This window comes from Podarcis raffonei, chromosome 2 (assembly GCF_027172205.1).
Source record: "Podarcis raffonei isolate rPodRaf1 chromosome 2, rPodRaf1.pri, whole genome shotgun sequence".
NCBI classification, from domain to species: domain Eukaryota; kingdom Metazoa; phylum Chordata; class Lepidosauria; order Squamata; family Lacertidae; genus Podarcis; species Podarcis raffonei.
This window is the reverse complement of record NC_070603.1, coordinates 31,308,801-31,329,273: the sequence shown is the minus strand read 5'-3', so window position 1 is coordinate 31,329,273 and position 20,473 is coordinate 31,308,801. Positions and strand designations below refer to the sequence as shown.

The window sequence follows — 20,473 nt, the reverse complement described above, 5'->3', positions numbered from 1 at the left end:
TAATAGCTTTTTAAAAATATATGAGGAAATCCATTTCTCCTCCCTTAATGTAATCAATACAGAGAAGTCTCCAGTTAACTAGTTTCCCCTTTCAAGCTGGGTGACATAGTAAACAGTGGTTATCGGCTTCAGTGGTTACAGGCTTCAGCATACAAAGTTGGTATTACGATCCTAGCTTTTCCTGAAGCTGGTAACTCTAGTTTGAGTTTGGACTGTGATTAATTGGAGATTTCCACATTGCATTCAGGTGCACCACAAACCGAGGAGAGAATGGGTTGTGTGCAGAGGCAAAAGACATATTAAACAGAAATGTGATAGTGTGGACAGGGCCTTGGCCTGAGACTGAAAAAGGGGACATGGCAGTGATCAACAAAGTCCACAGGATGGCAGCAGAGCTTTATGCTTGGCGGCTGCTGCTGGTGTCTTCAGGACTTTGCAAGATAGAGTGGGCAGTCCCTGAGCCCTAAGCTCCCAAGATGAATTAAAGATAACCAGGTTATTCCCATTCCAGAATCCTGAACAGATCTAGTCCAGTACCTTTGCAACTTTGCCAATACTTGCTTCAGAAATAACCTGTCATATGCAGTGATAGACAAGCTCTGGGGGTGTTGCTGCACTCTGCACTGGGTTAGGAAACTTAGGCTTTACAGCAGGGGACTACCTGATGTCTTAGTGATAAAGGTGGGGAGGTGGGGTGAGAGAGAAAAAGAAGGCAGGCATAACAGCAACAACCCAGGGCTAAAGGGACCAGTCCTTTGGCCAGCACAGCGAGCAAGTGTATCCTGGAGAGGTGATCTCCACAAGGTTTGGCCAGTGGTGGTTTTGGGGCGGAGAGACAAGAATGTGGAGGTGTGAGAGCTAATGGGCATTTTTGCATTTGCAAACATCCTTGTTTCAGGCCACCCCTGCCTCCTGTCTGCAAAAAGTCAAGCGATCTACTGTAGGCCTTCCCCAGGGCTGGGCTACTGCCTGCTGTGTAGCAGACTGACATCCCCATCAACTCGCTTCCATTCCCACTCCCTCTCTCACATGCATGCACACTTCTTTCTCTGCCCCCATCTCCGAATTTCTGATGCAGAGCTAAGCGAGAGAATTCCCTTGCAGTCCAGCATGCAGGCAATTAGCGGCATGGAGTCTGACCAAGCGTGATGTGCACAGGGACCTCAGCTTCTCTGCTGCACAGGCCGTGTCCCCATCCATGTTCAGCAACATTTGCACTGCCAACGCTGCTCAGGTGGGCACGACTGCAGCAAGAGCAACAAGCTTGGCATTTTGAAAACTGTCTAACCCAGTCTGTTGCTTTAATAATGAAATTTCCTCCTTCAGCCAGAGCTGTAATGGGGTGTTTGAGAAATCCTGGTCTCCCAGCATTAACAAGAGTCTTGCCCTGTTTCCTATCATGCCTTTCACAGGCAGCCAAGAAACTCTTCATTACCTGCTCATGCTTCCCTGTTTGCTGGCCTTCTATTTCCTCACTGTGTGTAGAAGAGCAGGGGTGGGGAATCTGTGGCCCTCTGGATGTTATTGGAAGCCCATCAGCCCCAGCCAGCATGGCCAAAGGCCAAAGGATGATGGGAGCTGTAGTCCAGCAACATCAGGAGGGCCACATGGAGTAGAAACACCTTCAGAAACTTAATGCATGAGGTGTTCCTCCTGTGCAAATCCACTGTGTGTGACTGCCTTGAAAACTGCCTACTGTTATCATCACCCATTTCTAATTCCGCATGAAGATAGAATTGCAATGGAAAAGTATCAGAAGCAGCACATTAAGGTGTGGAGAGAAAAGTGAATGCAGAATTTGTGTTAATCCTTATACATGGCAAATGACAAGGGTGTGTGTGTGTGTGTGTGTGTATAGCTGGACAGACAGAGCTACAGAACTGCTGGATATATTTACTAGCAGTGGGTCACACAAACAAAAAACAGTTCCACACAATTTACCTGCATGGAACATTCATGGCTGTGTGATGCTGCAAAGGCTGTCAGGACTCTGTAATGGATCTGGCACATATATGGAGAAACATTGTGCTCCACCAAGGAGATGCAACTCATAGCCTTCCAGGTGCTTAAATAGCTCTGCCCCCGCCTGCCTGCCCCGCCCGCGTGTTCGCAGACTCGCAAGTAGCAAACACAGAGATTTATGGAGCCCCTAATCAGCAGCAGAGAATACCTCAGACCTTGCTTTCTCTTAAGTCAACATGGTCTCCTGTAGAGGTCACTAGACTCCAGCTCCCATCTTCCCTGACCATTTGATCCCAGGCTGGCTGTGGCTGATGTTGGGAGTCCAGCTGAGCAGCGCATTTCCCATCCCTGCTGTAGTGACCTGCAATCAGAATACCGCTGAGCCATGGCTCAAACTCATGCCTCCTCCTCTCATGCTTCCCGCTTGCACCATTCACTGCCCCCCTCTCTTTCCCCCCACCCCCGAGTCAAAAGCTTGAGCCATCCTGGTTGAAGAAAGAAACCTTTATTAATAATCTTAATAATAATAATAATAATAATCAATAAATAATAATAGTAATAATAATAATACTGTTTATTTGAATGGTCACACCTTCGAAGCGTACAGAATGGGGCGGGTGGGCGGGCTGATTCTCCCAGGGCGGGAGACAGGGCAGCAAATGGGAGGAGCTTTATACAAGGGGGAGGGAGTGGCAAAGGAAGGGGCTATATACAACGGGAATAGAAAAGGAGGATCATCTGGTTGCTGGCGTGTCAGGAGCTTTAATGCTGAGTAGAAAGTGAGGTTTCATGAGATGAATAAGCCAAGGGGGGGGGGTTCAGGGTCAGCATGGGGAAGGACCAGAGTCCATCTGGCTCTGGGAGCAGGTGGCAGGGTGTGGGGAGCGGGCTGTAGGACATGCACCCCTCCCACTATGGGCCATGGGCACGGAAGAAACCGATGGGAGAGAGTGTGCCCACTGGCGCCAGCAGGTATTTGCTCAGTTTGTGCACAGCCCTTGGTGCACAGCCCCGCCTCACTCCCTGACACCACCACGGGGCTGTGGCCTCCCACGGGTTGGCCACGCAGTTGTAAGGGCGTGCTTGCCCCGGTGGTGGTGGTGGTGTGTGTGTGTGGTGGCAACCGCTGGCCCTTTGAGGATAGGGGTTGGGGGTTCTTGGTAGATCTGGAGACCATGGGCAAGGCGGGGATCGCCTCGGATGATCTCAGCTCTGTGAAGCCACAGTGAGAGCAGCCAGGCCTACTGCAAGGAAGGTAAACAGGGTGCAGCTTCTGACCCCCTCTGGGGCTGGTGGGAGCTGGGTTCTCGGGGGAAGGGGGGAAAGTGCAATCTCTTCAAAGGAAAAACAACAACAACACCCCTCTAAAACCCGAGATTCCCACCCACAGAAACAAGGTGGCTGTGCCCAGAAAGTCCCTGGCCTGGCCCTGCCTGGGCATCCCGAGGCCTTGCCAACTTGACAAATGGATGAACCAGCAAAGCACAAAAAGCATTGGGAGGTTCTGGGAAGCGAGAAGCAGGATTGCCAGCCCTGCGGGAGCGCTCGTGGCGTGTTCTGTTGTTAGGGGATGCCCGCAGCTCTTCTTCTTCTTCTTCTTCAGGAGGGCTGGAAGGAAGACGTGGTGGCCTGGGAGGGCCTGCGGAATCCAGTCTGTGTCAGTGCCTGTCCCTGGCCCCGTGGGTCTGCAGCGGGGTGTGGGGGGAGCAGGGCACGGGTCTCCCGGTGTGCGGACGGCTTTGCTGAGTCTGTGGGCGGCTGCCGTCCATCCGTCCCGGTCGGTGGGTTGGTCGGTCGGCCGGTGCTTGAGCTCCGTCCGGATGGCCTGTCGCTTGGCTTGTTAGTTTTGTAACTGTTTTGTTGGCTCGTTAAGTTTTGTAACTGTTTTGTTGCTTTGCTTAAAAAAAAATTTTTTTTTTGTGCCCTTCCTGGTCCCAGAAGGAAACAGCTGAAGGTTTCACTACAACAGAAAACAAAGGCAGAACGTTCCATGGAGCAACCTGCAGGCGGCAGGCAGGGAAGACTTGGCGTCGGGGAAGGGCTTTCTGCTCTCTGGGGGTGTGCTGGTCTGGGTATGGTAGAGCTGGGAAGTGGGAGCCTGGGACTCAGTTCCCAGCACCCAGCACCCGCCCCGCCTCCTGTGTCTGAGTGCCCTCCCCTCCCCTGCCCCCTTTCTGTACAGATGTATGTACCAGACCTGCTCACACAGAGCGCTGTCCACCTCCTACATGGAATGGCTGCTCCCCATACGAACAAAGGAGCTGGGATCATTCAGCCCACCAGGAGGCTGGTCCCAACCAGCTCCTTCACATTGCTAGGCATGTGGTTTGATAAGCCTAGAGAGCAGGGGCTCCTTGCAGGGTCCCCTCTTCCCCCACCTGCTCTCACTCTTGCTGCGTGCTTAGAAAGCTGTCCTCCACCTCCCCCATCGCATCATTCCTCCGCAAGGGAGCAGCTTCCAGTTCCTGCAGGCAGAGGAAGCAAAATTCTCCCTGCTGTTGCTTGGAGGCTGAGTGCATCTAAGCAGCGTAAGGTGGGTTGGGACTGCAGCCTGCACCTGCTGGGATTCTGGAGCAGCCTGGGGCCCTGCCCACCTGGTCCTTGCGTGTGTGTGTGAGTGAGGAGCGTGGGCAGTTTGCATCCGAGAGGGATAACATCCTGAGTTCTTTTAACTGCACCCTCCCCTGTGCAAGGACCTGAACACCCGGCACAATGCAGGGGGCCTGATTGGGGGCCTAAGTCGAGCGCCACATGGCCCTGGGGCTCGTGGCAGGAAAGCTTGGGAGCAGGGTGGGCTCTAGGAAGGCTCTCCGTGAGGTTCTGCTTGCTGGTGGTGTTTGGTTTTGTTTGGTCTGGCGGAAGCAGGCGCCTGTCCCAACCCTCCCCCCCCGGCTAGTAGTTTTGCAAAATGAAAACAAACTTGGCGGCACACCATCAGAGACAGGTGGGATGTGAGGCATGAGAGGCGGCTTGAGGTAAAGAAATATGTGGTTTAGGCTGCCGAGGGCCAGCAGCGTGGGGCGGGGGCCCATGTCCATTTGATTTTGGTTTGATTTCTAAGGAGCAGTCAGTGTTACTATTGTGAGGAGGGGCTGGGTCTGTCTTGCTAGTAGGGAGTGAAGCGGCTGTACCCTCCTCGGTATAGACTAGCCTGCAACATCAAAGACGGAGAAAAAGCCAATCAGTATAAAGGAGAGGCACAGCCCATCCCTGCCCTGTTATTTCAGCCAAGACTGGGGTCCCTTGGGACCCCCAAGGCTGGCAGAGGCCTTGCTTTGTGGTGGGGACGAAGTGGTGGTGGTTGGACTCAACTCCCAGCATGCAATGCTGCTGTGGGCCTGGGCTCACAAGAAGTCCTGAGGATAATGGATGGATAAGGCTGAGGTACATTTTTTAAAAAATAAAATAAAGGAAAGCAGAGCTTTCGAAGCTGGAACTTAGCTGTTTCCCATGGACCATTTCAGTAGTAAGGGGAGAGAGATGGATTGCACTGAAGCCTCAGTCCCCTTCAGCCAGCCCAGGATCTTCCGCCCTGCCTCTCCCCCCCTCCCAACACCCAAAAGAACTGAACCCAATTCCTTAAGCCCACGAGATGGCTGAAAAGGCCATTCATTCCTTGTTTTATCGCTGGGAAGGCACTGACACCGTGGGGTGGGCTAGTGGCTTGGGTGGGGAAGGTTAGTAAAGCAGGGTGGCTTGGATGTTTCTCCTCTTTGATGCTGTATGTGAAAGCTGATTGCAAGGAGGCGTCACTGCAAGAAATGGGTGCGGCAGTGTGTGTGAGATCGGGAGTAGCAGGGAGTGGCGTTGGGCTGTGTGCTTGTGCAACCAACCCCACCCTCTGCCCTGCTCCAGTTCTCTGCCTAAGAGTTAGCTGCTCCTTCAGAAATGGTTCCTGAGCAAACGGCCACTTCCACTTGGACAAGATGCTGCCTGCTCTGGACCACTTTCCCTACAGAGCAGTGCATCAAGGCAGGCTAAATAGGAGGAAGCCTGGTGACAGCCAAGAATGTCGCAGCAGGCCTGTGTATGTCCTTCCTAGTGGCCACGAAAGCAGGAGGGTCTGCACCAGGCCCTGTGTGTGTTGTGTGTTTCTGTCCTTCCCTCCCCACTCTTGGGATTCTCCTCCTTAGGCTTCCTTTCCCTGCACAGTGCTGAGGAGGCGGCTGCAACCGAGGGGTGAATTTGGATGTTTCCCAACACCCCTCTCTTTTTACCCTAAGTGGCCAGCCCAGCCCCAAGGCGGCATGCTTCCCAGACAGCCCCACGCGCAAATAGGTGGGAGGGAGGGCTCTTACCATAGTGCCAATGCTGTAGGTGGCAGCAGGGCCGATGGTGTGGTGGTAAGGATCTGCAGCTGCATAAACTCGGCCATAACTAGGAGCGAACACAGGGGGCAGCGTTAGAAACTGGGGGGTCGCAGAGTTGCCAACCCTAAATGTTAAGAAAATCATGAATCAGGCCCCGGATGTCATACAAAGTTTTTTTTTTTTAAAGTTATAATACACCTCAACAGAAATGGCAGGATTATTTTCTGAGTTGTTAGGAAACAGCCCACCAAAGAGCTTTCGGTCTCCTCCATACACACACAGAGAGAGCACTTCAAACTCAGAATACACCAAGATTTGTGAGCCATGTGCAAACTGCATCTTCATTCCCACCACTCTGGTTCCTTAAGCCCGGATGAAATTCCCCCTGAACATCTGAACATCTTCAGAAGGCCTAAGGGAAGGAAGTCATTACTAGCAACCAAGGGCCAGCCACTGGAAAAGTGCTGCAAACAAGGGAAATTCTGTGCTTGGCACCAGAGTGCAAGGGAAAATACGCAAAACCTGAAAAGAACTGAGAGAGCGTAAAAGAAACACACATTAAAATAGGTTGCAAGGTGTGTATTCGGGAACACCTGCTCAAGCCCAGCCCTTGCCCATCACCTGTGCTGCCTTGTCACAGATAGCAGTGGGCATGCTGCGAACTGAAAGAGCTGCCCTGGCATGGACTGCTGCTCCGGTTCCACCTTGCGGAGTATCTCCCGCTCTCACTGGCAGCACAACTCCCAGGTCTCTGGCCAGAATGACACATTACATGCCCAAGTTGTGCTTCCAGTCCCCTGGGCATTTCTTCTCTGGTGCAAAGTGGCAATTGCAGGGTGGGGGGCAGCAAGGTGTGCGAGACAGAAGCATGTGCCTGGAACCCCCGTTTGGCCAGAAGTGATGGGCATGGGAAGAATGAAACAAGTGCCTGCCCCTTCCTCAGACTTGAGAGAACAAAGGCATTGGCAGCCCAGGGAGGGAAGGAGGAGGGAGGCTAACTAGGGAGAGGCACCCCAACTTGGGCTCCTTAAAAATCTGGCCAGCTCCTAGATCAGCTGTGGGGGAACCTTTGACCTGTCAGATGTTGCTGAACACTGAATTCCAATCATCCCTGGCCACTGGCCATGCTCGCTGGGGCTGATGGGAGCTGTGGCTCAGCAAGATCCAGAGGGCCAAAGGTTTCCCACACTTATCCTAGATGAGGAGCGGGGAACCTCAGGGCAAAATGGTCCTCTGAACACTCCCTGGGCTGGAAAAGGTTCCCTGGCTAGATGTTGTCCTAGATGGTGAACATTAAGTCTGTGATGCTGTGCATCTGTGCTTATTAGAAAAAGGAGATGGAGGAGGAATCGGAGTGAATTACAGTGTGGCAACCAGCTGGAAAAGGGGATCGAGATGAAAAGAACTGGTTGTGTGTGGCACACAGGAAATGGAGGCTGAATAGCTTCCTGGCTGCCTCTGGAAAACAGGAAAGGGTGCGGAAGGATGGGGAACAGGGACTGGAGCAGATCCTTTGGCAATATTGGATCATATGAACCAAGAGGAATAAATTATAAGAGGATTTTGTGTGTGAGGAAGAGAAGGAACAAAGAGCTTAATTCCAGGGGTTCTTAAACTAATATTTCAAAAAGAAGAATGGAGTTGCAAGACTGATATTCAATAGCTAAAGTCTTAAAGCAGTAAAAGCTCAGGGGATTTTAAGAATGCTTAGTATTTATAGTTCAAATTACTTTGTGTGCATAATGATAACTTGGAGGTTTGAATACTGCAATGGGCTCTAAGTGGGGCTGCCCTTGGGTCTGGACTGGAGGCTTGTGGTAGGCAGATTGTGGATGGGAGCTTCTGGCCAGGGTCCTTTCCAACTCTACAATTCCATGCTTCTAGAACATGTCACACCATTATTAAAACAGCTGCACACCTGCTAACCAAGCCAGGTTCAAGGTTCATGGATTGACTTACAAAGTCCTGAGTGACATGGGTCCAGGACACCTCAGGGATCACTGAGATCACATGCAGGAGTGTCTTTGGTTGTTACCTGAGTTGGTGAGGCTTATTTGACAACAATGAGAAGCCTTCAGTGTCATCAGCCCAGTCCAATGGAACACGCTGCCCACAGAGATTCAGCAGGCCTCTTCGGTGACAACTTTTAAATGCCTGCTGAAAACTTTTCTGTTCTGCCAGGCCTATGCAGGCAATTAAGAGTACACCTGTTGTACTTTGTTGATGTTAGTTTTTAATTTTAAAGTTAACTTTTGATGATTTTATTGTTTGGTTTTTTGTTTTCATGTGGCTGTAAACTGCTGTGATATATGATACAGAGGTATATAAACACTTTTAAATAGATAAACCATCTCAGTAATTCTTGACACAGCCCTGTAAGGTAGGCCAGCATTACTGCAGATGGGGGGCTGAGATTATGTTGGGATTCACCTAAGACCACCCTTGTGGCTTAACTGAGATCCGAACTGTAGCTCAGAGCCCATTCTTCTAAACCAGGGGTGGGGGAACCTCCCTCTAGATATTGCCGTTGGCCAAGTTGGCTGGAGCTGGTGGGAGTTTGAGCCCAACAATGTCTGTAGGGACACACAGCTTCCCCTCCCCCTGCCCTAACCATTGTGCCCTAACCATTAGAATGCCTATACATTAAGTAAAATGTGGGCATTTTAAACCAAGCAGAATAACGAAACATGCATTTTCCTCTTCGTTGAGAAATAATAGATGTGGAAAACTTTATATCATAATTTATTTAAAAGTCCATTTATATTTTCCAGGAGACTCATGAGAAGGACCTGGCAAAAATCTAATAGGTTGCTTGCAGCTCTTTCCTGGGCAAACTGGATGGGTACCCCCCCCCATTCTGTCTCCATGGTTTTCATCTGCATGCTTCCATGGAGGAAGAATGTCATGTTGGAGTGATCTAAAAGTAGTTACCGTTCAACGGTTTCCCTGATATTCCACCGATAGACTAACTAAATGACAATCAACTGCATTTCTAATAGGATACTAAAAGACAAAGGTAGTAAAGGGGTGAGGGGAATGTTAATCAGTGTGAATTAATAACCAGATAAATATTTCCTCCAGCTTTCCAGTAAGATAACCACAGCCACCTTTGTCATAATTTGGATATTAGAAGAATGAGGGGACTGTGAAGAGTTAAATACAGCTGCCTTGTTACCACAGAGCTTTGCCCTGCAAGAGAGGCCACCTAACAGGCCCCACAGAACTTGGTCATGTTCCATACAGTTGCTCCATATCCATATGAAGTTAGGCATGTGCACCAGAATAGAATAGAATAGAATAGAATAGAATAGAATAGAATAGAATAGAATAGAATAGAATAATTGATTCCTATAGGTGTGAAAGGAATGAAGCAGATTCTCATGAACAACTGGTGTTGGAGGCACGTTATAATAAGAGCCAGGGGTCAGGTCAGATTGAGTCTGGATAGCTCAGCTGGTTAAAGTGTGGTGCTGATAATGCCAAGGTTGCAGGTTTGATCCCCGTATGAGACAGCTGCATATTCCTGCATTGCAGAGGGTTGGATTAGATGATCCTCAGGGACCCTTCCAACAATTCTATGCGCTGCTGAGCCCTGGAGTTTCATATCCAGACAGGTCAAGCAATGGCCCTCACAGATGCAGAAGTGGGTTTGTAGAGGATGGGAACACGGCCTGCTGAAGGCAATGATGGCCCACCTTCCTCACTCCTTGGGGTGTCCTATCCAGACCCCGTAAACTGGTGGTGCTGGTGGGGACAGTACGGGGGCACCCTTCCTCATCCTTGTTGTCGAGGATGCTGGCTGATAACACTGGGCAGGGGAACAGGCCATGAACCGCAAGATCAGGACTAATAAACAGGTAGGGCTGCTTACCTGTCACTGTAAGCTGCTGCTGCCGCTGCCGGCTGGGCATATCTGTAGGCTGCGTAACCCCCCTGGAGCAAAGAGGAGAGACAAAAAGTTACTGTGAAGGCTGCGGTGCCTGTGCCAGCAACCAGGAAAAGAGGCATCTTGTGCCATGAGGCTGGTTCTCAGCAAAGAAGCTGGGCACCCCAGGTGCTAACCAAGCTCAGGAGGGACGCATGCAGCCACCCCACCAGACTAGCCCAACACCAGTCTCATTAGCATTCCCCGGGGATCTCACTAACATTAACCTGCAGAAATTAAACATGCTGAGGAGAGAATGTCACCTCCCTGGCGGGTGGCGGTGTTAACGAGATGTCGCCTCTGATAAATCCGTCAGTGTGCGCCTGAAATATTGCCCAGAGCACTTTAAATATGGAGGGGGAAATGCCGCTAGAAGACAGCATGCTGACACTGGACCAGCAAATAAATCCTGCCCTGGGGGGGGGAGCAGTTGTAGAAGGCACAGGGCCACTGGCAGGTCGAACCTGCGTGCGAGCCTGAGCGCCACCCCTGTCCCAACATGCTCTGCTGTTTTGCAGTGGTCCTCCTACAGCATGTATGCGGGGAAGCTTATTTCAAGCTGTTTCCTTCACTGCCTTGATGCTATGGGGGACTCTGCAATGGCGGGGTGGGGGTGGGGAGAGTCAATGGTACACACACCTCATAAGCAGCAACTCAGGAGTGATGAAAAGGGATAGAGCGGATGGAGGGCGTACAGTTGCTGCCTTACCTCCTCTGCTCCCCAATGCCCCGAGACCAAGCAGAATATCCTTTGCGCTTGCGTTGCATTTGCAAGCACTGGCTCTGCAAATCCCCCGCCCGGTCGTCTCTCTTAACCAAGTGAGCAGGTGGGATTTGTCAAGACATGAAATATCCTTCCCAGAAGGTCATGTGCCTATTTACCAGCGTGTGTGTTTGTGGGGGTGAGAGAGGAGTGGCGTAGCACGAGAATCAGCCGGTGGGCTACTGCAGCTTGGACTGGAAAGTCAACCAACAAGAATCTCTCTCTCTCTCTCTCTCTCTCTCTCTCTCTCTCTCTCTCTCTCTCTCTCTCTCCCCCCCCCCCCCGTAAGAGCAAATCGAGAAAGGTTGGACTTACATAAATTTCAGCACCGTAGAATCCGTCCTGGTAAACCACTCTGCAGAGGAAAGAAGCAAAATGCAACGGTGACTTATGGCTGCGTGCGAGGCACTTTGAAGTCCATTCCGTGCGACTGCACATTTGTTTCAAAGGGTAACCCTGGCTCTGGCATCAAACGGACCTCTGTGACTCTGGTTTTCAGTGCTGTTAATGGCCTCTCTCTGCTTCGACGGCGGGGGAGATACAAATGTGCTAGTCATCAAGCTGGATGGGGGCGATCTGCCTGACAGGCAAGTGGGATGACCAAGAAGGAGCAGATGCTCCTTCGGGGAATCTGGCTGCAGCCACTCAGATATGTTCCCTGCTTAAGCATGCACATGGATGCTATGATTACTCATGTATAGATACTAAACTAAGCCAGTTTCTAACTCTTCTGTCAGTAGGGAATAGAAAGAGTCTGTAAAGGATGCAGCTTCTGTGCCTACTATGGCCACCTGTCCCATCCTGCATGGCCTCTAGTCATCGTCTACCTCCACCTTTGGAGGCAGCAATGCTTCTGAATAGCACTTCCCAGAAACCGCTTGCAGGCTTCCCCCAGGCATCTGGTTGGCCAGGGTGAGAAAAGGATGCTGGACTAGATGGGCTCTTCTGATGTTCCCATCTTTCCTTGCCCAGCTGTTCCTCATGCTTCCCTTGCTGCCAAATAAATCAATAAAATCTACACTGCGCAAATCAGTTTCAGACTAGAGCATACAAATAAATATTTTGTGCAAAGCACATCTGCATGAATGCAACTGGCTTGCATAATTTATGATGGGCAGAGGAGTTGAGGGTTCTTACTGGGGGGGGGCAGGCGGGGAGGAAGTGCACAACTACACAGTGTGCTTTCCCAGCTGTGCAAAGATTGTGATATGTGAAGTGCCACATGAGTGTCTTCTATGTGGTAAGTACATGGGTTTGACAATCACACCCACTGGACTCCTTTAGCCTATTATCTGCATAGTCACAGTATTCAAACCAAACCAAACCAAACCAAACCAAACCAAACCAAACCAAGCCAAGCCAAGCCAAGCCAAACCAAACCCTCACTTTATATATAACTGTCAGTTTCTATTTCACTACACAGAAGAGATTGTACAGGAAACAACCAGTTTGCACGTTACTAAGGCATGCATGTGTGCCACTTTGGGCCCCGGAAGGGGGCGGAACGGGCTGAAGCATGCATTGACCTGCAACACAACCCCTGCGCTAGTGGGAAGTTGCCTGTATTCCTCCACCTCGCAAAATAAAAAAAAAAGTAAAGAGGCAAACAGGGACAAATCTTCTGAAAGAGCCAAGACAAAATGGCTACTGAATACCTTCTGTCTGCCTCCTGAGTGTGCTAGTCACAGTGTTACTTCTATGGCCAGCTATCCTAATCAAACAGGCACACCTAAAGCAGACGCCTTTCTCTAGGTGAAACAGGCAGCCAGCCAGGTGCAGGCCAGGGCTTGCCCCAAACATGGCTGGAGATGTAGTCAGGGCAGGGCAACTGGGAAGTGTTTCCCCTGAGGCTTGCTCGTGGGGAATATGGGGGCAGACCAATCGCCTGTTGTCTCCGTCCAAAGAGCCCAAAGGCTCCCCCCGCCCGCCTTTCGAAGGCCCCTGTCTCTGTGGCAAATACTCACGCTCCGTAAGCGGGGATGGGCGGAGGTGGGGGAGCTGCCCGGAACGTGTTGTAGACCGTGCGCCCCCGCCCCCGTAAGTGCGCCCCCCGGTACGCTACCGCTGTTCCTGTGGCTGGGTATGGAAAGCCTGTCACTGTGGGAGAGAAAAGGAAACCCCCATGAGCACCCCCAGAAGAGTCCTCTCCTGGTGCCAGGCACGGCCTGCCCACCTCTGTGTGGCAGAGGAGGGATCCCCCAGAGAGGAAGCGAGGAGCCTGCCCCTCTTCAGGTGTCCTGAGAAATATCCTCATGCGCCTGGGAGGAGGACACCTGGCTTCATCCCACCCTCTCTTCTCTGTTATACACACATCCTCTGGGAATCTTTCCTGCTCCACTCTCTGGAGAAGAGCTCCATAGTATGACTCCTCCTCTGGCCTGTTTCACTGAGGTCCTAAGGACAGCACTCTGCCCCCAGCCCCCTCTTCTTGTTTTGTCACAGGCACCTGTGTCAGGAACAAGCAAGCAAGGATCTTGCCCAGGGACCAGGTCTGATCCAGACATTACCTGCATAGAACTCTGGGCCATAGACGGTGCCCACCACAGGGTTCAGTTTCCAACCTGGGGAGGAAGAACAAGGAGATGTGAGAGCATCACCCTGGCCCATACCTGTCCTGTGCTCTCACTGCCAGCCCCACCTGCCAGAGACCTAGGTGAAAGGCCTAAGGAGCTCTGGGTCAAGCTTTCTAGCAAACAAGAGCCAGTTTTGTCATCTGTACCCCAGGATGTACTACAAAGTCAGGCTCCACGCCTGCCCATGCCCTGACACAGCCCCCGCCAACCCCACAGAAAGCATATATTTTTTTAACAGGCCTGCCAGTCTTCCAGCAATGACCAGCTCTGGCCTAGCACACCCTCTTGCCACAGCTTCACTCCATTACCATTTGTGTAGGGATTGGCTGCCTTCTTGTTTGTCATTACCCGGGCCGTGGCGTTGTTGACCTGGCGACACAAAGCACAGAGAAAGTGAGTTAGTGGCAGGCCTTGGACCAAAATATCCTCCTCCCAGGAGAGAACTTGGGACTGGAGACGCAAGGAAAGTTTCAGGACTGACAAAAACCAATCAGGGTTTGGACCAGATTCTCCAAAGAGTATGGGCTGGAAACCCTGCCTGCATATGCCAGGTCTGGCAATGCCCCGATTTCCTTATCTTAGGTGTACAGCCCTTTGGAGCACACAGGCTTCAGGCGTGTTGAGTGGGAAGTTGAAATTTGGAGCTTTCAAAGGAAACGTTCCTGAACCTCTCCATTCCCAGCATAACGTTCAACACCCAGCATGCAGGGAGGGCCCTGCCCAGGCTTCATGCACAGTGGGAGATCCATTCACCAGACAGGCTTGTGAAGATGCAAAGGAACCACACAGGGGCAGGAGCTGCAGAAAATGATGGCATCAGCATCAGATCAGCACTGCCTGTCCGCTCTTGACCACAGCCCTAGCAAACTCAAGCAACATTATTCTGCAAGAAGCATCTTATATGGCACAACACTTTGTGCCTCAGTGTGATCAAGAAGGGTCCACCAGGGCGAAACCAAAGGCCTTGCTCCATCTCACCTCCTAACTCACTGACACTGAGGCGGCCCATCATGTAACATTTTGAAGAAAACAAACCAGAACCACAACCAAGAAGGAAGCCAGGCAGCAATATGACTACCTTTTAGGGCCTAGGCGTTGCAAGTGGTTCAATCTGGCCGGTGCCTGGGAGGTTGGAGGATTTGGCAGTATCACGCTTGCCCTCCCTCCCTCCAGCTTTTCCCTGGCAGATCCCAGCAGACTCCTGCTGGAGAAGGTCTGCCCTCCTCTTCTTCTTTTGCTCTGTGCCCCACCCCTCCCCACCACCTATGGGAGATCAACAGCACAGGGCATGCAACATCCACTCGCCCGCCTGCGTGTCCTGGGAGGCCCAAGAGGTAGAAATGGTTAGAAAAGAAAGGGGTGTCTGTGTGTGTGTGCATGTGGGGAGCAAGTGTGACTCCTAACGCCCCGACGCAGAGCAGGCAGTGCACATGTTCGCACCTCGATCTTGCGTCCCTCTACGATGGTGCCATTCAGCTTCTCCCGTGCCCGATCGGCATCTGCACTAGTTTCAAAAGTTACAAACCCAAAACCCTGTGAGTGGGGGAGAGAAAGGGAAATGGAGAGAGAAAGAGAAAGAGGGGGATTTGGGAGGGAGGGAGAGAGGGTGGAAGAGGAGTAGGAAGAAGAGAATGAGAAGGGGGGAAACGGGGGTGGGGGGTGGGACAGGACAGAGAGAGGGGGGTGAGTAAGGAGCAGTAGAGAGAAGAATCCCCCAGGGCCTGGGGAAAGAGGCAGGATGTGAACTTCCCAAGCGACCCCCAAGGGCTGGGGGGGGGGGAGGGACGAAGCAAGGAGAAGGGGAGGGGGTAAGGCTCAAGAGGAATAAGGACAGGCGCCAGCTTCCCAAGAGGCCAAAATTGTGGGGCAAGACGTGGCAGAGTGCATTGCCACTGCCTCATGGGAAGAGTGAGGTGTTCTGGACTGAGCTACTGGTACTTGCAATCGATTCCACCTGGAGAGGCATTACATTCCTGGAGATACATTACAGTATATTCATTCACTTTCTGAATGTCTGATGGAAACTGTGGGAAGTCCTCATTCTTTGACCAGGGCCAAAGGAGGCCAGACCAGACAGTGACATGGGAAATCTGGGACTGGGGGAATCTCCTAACACCTTTTCCAAAGTTTAAATGCAGCTTGGGGTGTGGATAAAAGATGTGGTGGTGGTTGGGAGGGGTTTAACCCTTTCCCCATCATTGCAATTTCCCATTTGGAATACCCCTCCCCAAACATTGCCATTAGCCCTTTTGGGAGATGGGGAAAACACAGGCACCTGGGTTATACCTGCCCACCCCTACCCCCCTGCCCAAAAAACCTAATATAAGTCTTGTGGCGGGGTGGGGGGTGGGATGGGGATTTGAATCAGGAAGACATTGTAGGGGAAAGGAATACTAGTTGTTGGGAATCACAGGTGGGGGCAGTGCTGTTGCACTCAGGTTCTGCTTGTGGGCTTCCCTTGGGCATCTGGATAGCCACTGTGAGAACAAAATGCTGGACAACATGGGCTTTTGGCCTGATTCATCTTATGTTCTTATGGGTTAAACATCCCCTTTTCCCAGTGCCATGCTCCTGATCCAATTCCCCACCCACACCATGACATACACACAAGGAGAAATTAAGCTATGAAAAAGACGTGGGGAGATCTGGTCATCCATCTCCCATGTCACAGTCTGGTTTGACCCCAAAAGCCAATATTGAACCTGAAGAAATGGGCCTAGGAAAACTCAGTAAATGTGTTATTTAGCAGCTGGGAGAAATTTCAAATCCTGTCAAACTAAACACCCCCATATCCTCCTGGAAACAAAATGCAAACTATGTTAATAAGTATTTTGGCATCTATTTCTGAAAAAGACCCATGCTCAACTCTATCTCCTGCAAAACCTTTGCAACAACTTGCCTTATGTAAAACATTTCCCCCCTCTTTTAATTTGAGTGATTTCCAGTTTCACCATGAGAGGGTGTTCTTTTCCTGCAATTAAGTTGCCTTAGCTATAAGGTTTGCAGCTCCTAGTTTTATCATCTTTCCAACCTTACTCTCTCTGTGTAGCTTGCTTCAGAGTTAGAATCTGAAGAATGCACAAACCTGATATTGTGGAGTATCTCCATTCAGCATGTTCACTTTTAGGGTGAAAGTTAAAACACCAAACTTTGATTCTAAGTCAATGGCTGTAGGGTTTCAGGGGGCGGGTGGGAGAGAGGGGTGGTTAGAAACTAGGTAGGCAACTTGAGGCACAGAGAGGAAACTGGAAGGGGCAAGAGGGCAGTCTGGACCCTGGGAAGGCGCACCTACACTGATGTTTGGGTTGCACCAGACACCAACATGCTGAACCCACCTTGGAGCCGCGCTCATTGAAAATGATCTCAACATCCAGGATCTTTCCAAATTGCTGCAGAACAAAACAAAAACAAAAGTAAGGAAGGGATGGAAGGTAAAAATAGGAGTAATCATTCCCTGTCCACTCCATCTTAGCATGTCTGCTTTCATTTACTTATTTATTAAATTTAAATACCACCCTTCGCCTGAAGACCACAGGGCGGTTTACAGTACAAAACCACAAAAATACATAATGTAATAACAAACCAATAAAAACAACCCTGTGACTTTTTAAAAGGCCATAGATAATTTAATTAGTCCAAGGCCTGGGAGAACAGAAATCTTTCATACAGTGGGGGCGGAGGCGGTCCTTGAGGTATTGCGTCCTGAGCCTTTTAAGCTGTCCATTTACTCCAAAAGGGCCACTGTGTCCTCTGGAATCTGGGGAGTAAAATACCACAAAATACCCACTTCTGTCATAGGCCGTTGAGAGCCTGCTCCATCCCTGGGAGCTTGATAGCAACATGGCAGACACTTCAGGATTGAAGGACCAGTCAGTCTCATGTGCTGCCAGGCTGAGAGAGGCTGAGTTCTACCTATGCATAGGCTGAGACGACAGGTCAGTCCTACTTGGGGCTGGGGTGGTGTCACAAGTTTCATGGGAGAGATTAGAAGGGAGCTCCTGCCATGGTATGACTTTGCTAGGAGCAGCTCTGCACGCTCACCACAAGGGTTGTTATGAGACCTCACAACAGCTGTTCATGGAGAAGATGTGTGCAGGATGCTGAGGGCACACAGCTTGAGAAACATAGGGAACTATCTTATACCAAGTCGGACCACTGGTTCATCAAACTCAGTATTGTCTACTCTGACTGGCAGCGGCTGTGCAGGATTTCAGACAGGGGTCTCTCTTAGCCGCAGCCAGAGCTGGACCAAGGTGTTTTGCTGTCAGAGGAGAAGGGCACGGTAGATCAGCCAGTTGTACTGGCAATTGAATCCACCACAGGTGACATGAAAACCTCCTACACAACTGAGATAGCAAGCCTGCTTGTTGGGAAGGGAGGGGCATAGAAATGGTCCTGATGCAACAGAGTGGAATAACTGGGGGGGGGGGTTCCAGGGAGTGCTGTTGTTGTTCCCCAGCATCTGCCACCTGAGGCCGTTGCCACACTCTGTCTAATGGTAGAGATGGCCCTGGCCCTATCTGGGTATATCAGGGATTGAACCTGGAACCTTTTGCATACAAAGAATATGCTCTGTCCTTTCCTTTGGGATCAAATGTTATTTGATCCCACCAATTAAGGATGTTGGAAAATTCCAATGGAATAGGAAGTGGAAACTGCTGCAGTTTGCATGCTTGTTTGTGGTCAGCAACAGAGATCAGTCAAGCAAATAGTCAATACGCTTTCACAATGTCATTGGTTTTCTTAAGTCCGCAGACTTACAAAATGTAGCTGTTGGGTTTTTTTATTGCTTCTGACGTATCCTTTACGTTGAAACAAATGTAGGTAACTTACATAATTTATGCTAAAAACCGGACGGCAAGGTGAATAACGTATTTGGCAGGAACCAAACTGCAGTGGAACAGAAACAGTGATGCCCGCGACAGGGAATGGAATGGAAATGGCAGCACTGGCTCTGCCTGTAGCAGGTACTCAGAGTTCTCCGGGGACACTTGTCAGCGTGCTTAGCGAAAGAGGTTGCGGGCAGTGAGAGGAATGGACTCACCCCAAACATTTGCCTCAGGTCAGGGTCCCGGAAGCGGAAAGGGATGTTGGAAACGTGTAACCGTTTGGGCTGCTGCTTGTCAGAACCACACTCTGGTGGGTGTAGCGTCTGGTTATCTGTCTGTGCCGCTTCATCTGTGTGCTGGGGGTGAAGGGGAAAATTAAAGAGAGATTCCACTGTGATCTCACCACTGTTTTGTGCTTGCTTAAGACCATCACTGCCCCTTGCAAAAGCTGGCTGCAGATATATGGGCCGCCTGCAAGAGTGCTAAGTGCTGGGCGTTAGGCTTTGCATGTGGCCATTGGGTTTTGAGTACATGGTGATATGAACTCAGTAGGTGATGGATGGGGAGAGGGTGCAGCTGCAAACCTTTAACAGCATACACAGATCAGTGGCATATGCAGATAGTTAAGACTGTGAGCTGCTCAGACCTCACCATTCACAGATTCCCTATCTGGCTTCAGGCCTTAACCTTCCCAACTGCAGAATGGGAACAATGAAACTGGCCTACCTTAGAGGGTGTTCTTAGGGGTTCTGATCGTTATTACATTTGTGTTCATGAGAGAGCAGGATAAAGATTGGTGCCACCACAACGGTGGGCAGGGACAAACAAAGAGGTCCTGGCTTGACCCCTCTGGGCTTGCATGTGGGTCTGCATGTGTGCAGCCATGTGGGGAGGCAGAGCTCACTCTCCCCGCTGCGCGGTGGCAAGCAGCCAGCCTGGCACTCAGGGACGGAGGAGCGGCTGGGAACTGCTCACTCAGCGCTTCCTCACTGAGCTGCATTACAACCACATCATTGGCACGATGGGATTGGCAAGCAGCCAAGCAGGTAGATTACAAGTGATTAGGGACACAAGGGGAGCCAGGAAACTTAAGCACTGAGCCACAAATGCCCACGGGGCAGCTGGGGCACTGGCATTGCCTCTGTGAACTTGCCTCCTGCTGCACAAGCCCTCGGCTCTATTTCAGGCCCAATTCGCCATCCCTTGTTGTCTCTTATCCCAGATAAGCCAGGAGAAGGGTGAGGGGTTTTGATCTGCTGCTTCAGCCCACCTGCTTGCCTATAATGCTGCCCCTCGGTCTTGAACCAGGATGTTCTGCCTCCCTCCATTTTTTGAGCTGAGACCTCTCCTTGGGCTTTCCAGCTGAGTTTGCGCATGGACTGCAGAGCAACCTGGCTTCATACCTGCATCCTTGCAGATAGAATCACCCTCCTCCTCCCCTACCTGACTGCAGGCTTCCTTGAACTGGCCTGAAAACCCACTCTGCAGGCCCTCTTCGGGCCAGGGCTGGTCCCCTTTCGCAGGTTCTCTTTCAAGCACCGAATGTCTTACCGGTACTGTTTGTGTGCCCGCTATGGATTGCGTGCTGGCGTCGGTGCCCGGCTGTTCAGTGTGGCTCTGTGCTGGCGTGTAGAGAGTCAAGGCATGCTCAGGTACTGTGCTCTGCCCCGAGTAGTCCTGTGCTGGGTGTGGGTGTGGTGGAGGAGCGTATTCTGCAGGGATGCCATTCTGTGGGGGTGGTGGGTACGTTGCTGGGGGGTAGGGCTGGGCCATTGCGTCAGGCGGAGCCGTGGCGTCCTGGTTGCCCTGCAGAGACATAATAATGAGAGAAAGGTGTTGACTCATTGCCTGGAGCTTCATGAGGGGCCATGAGCGTTTTCTATGGTCAGGTCCACGGTCCCCTCTTCCCCTCCCAAATGGCTGATACAAGTCCATCCAGTGACTCATCGGAGTTGCAGCAATCTTCCCCTCCGTGCAAGGCTGTATAATTGAAGGTGTCTCCTACATGCCACAGTCAGTGATGTGTTGAACCAATAAATAAATAAATCCAAATTCTGCATCATGAAAACGAGGGGCGCAGGGAAGGGAGTGATGCAAATTGTTAACATCTG

The 20,473-nt window shown here is 51.0% G+C and overlaps 1 protein-coding gene across 8 annotated transcripts in view; it reads right to left on the bottom strand.

The window, feature by feature from the left end:
- Positions 1 to 2,451: 2,451 nt before the first annotated feature.
- RBFOX3 (RNA binding fox-1 homolog 3) overlaps positions 2,452 to 20,473 on the bottom strand; it is a 347,425-nt gene continuing 329,403 nt past the window's right edge. For 4 of the 8 annotated variants that reach the window (XM_053375575.1, XM_053375574.1, XM_053375571.1 and 1 more), the window contains 11 exons: positions 19,914 to 20,168; positions 18,578 to 18,718; positions 16,869 to 16,922; positions 14,974 to 15,066; positions 13,842 to 13,902; positions 13,468 to 13,521; positions 12,925 to 13,057; positions 11,276 to 11,315; positions 10,144 to 10,205; positions 6,261 to 6,339; positions 2,452 to 3,859 (listed from right to left, as the gene is read on the bottom strand). In XM_053375575.1, coding sequence (XP_053231550.1) covers positions 3,803 to 3,859; positions 6,261 to 6,339; positions 10,144 to 10,205; positions 11,276 to 11,315; positions 12,925 to 13,057; positions 13,468 to 13,521; positions 13,842 to 13,902; positions 14,974 to 15,066; positions 16,869 to 16,922; positions 18,578 to 18,718; positions 19,914 to 20,135 — 996 coding nt within the window. In that variant the 5' untranslated portion in view covers positions 20,136 to 20,168 and the 3' untranslated portion in view covers positions 2,452 to 3,802. Of the gene's footprint in view, positions 5,114 to 6,260; positions 6,340 to 10,143; positions 10,206 to 11,275; positions 11,316 to 12,924; positions 13,058 to 13,467; positions 13,522 to 13,841; positions 13,903 to 14,973; positions 15,067 to 16,868; positions 16,923 to 18,577; positions 18,719 to 19,913; positions 20,169 to 20,473 lie in introns of all 8 variants that reach the window. The other 4 variants (XM_053375569.1, XM_053375570.1, XM_053375576.1 and 1 more) reach the window with 4 other exon arrangements.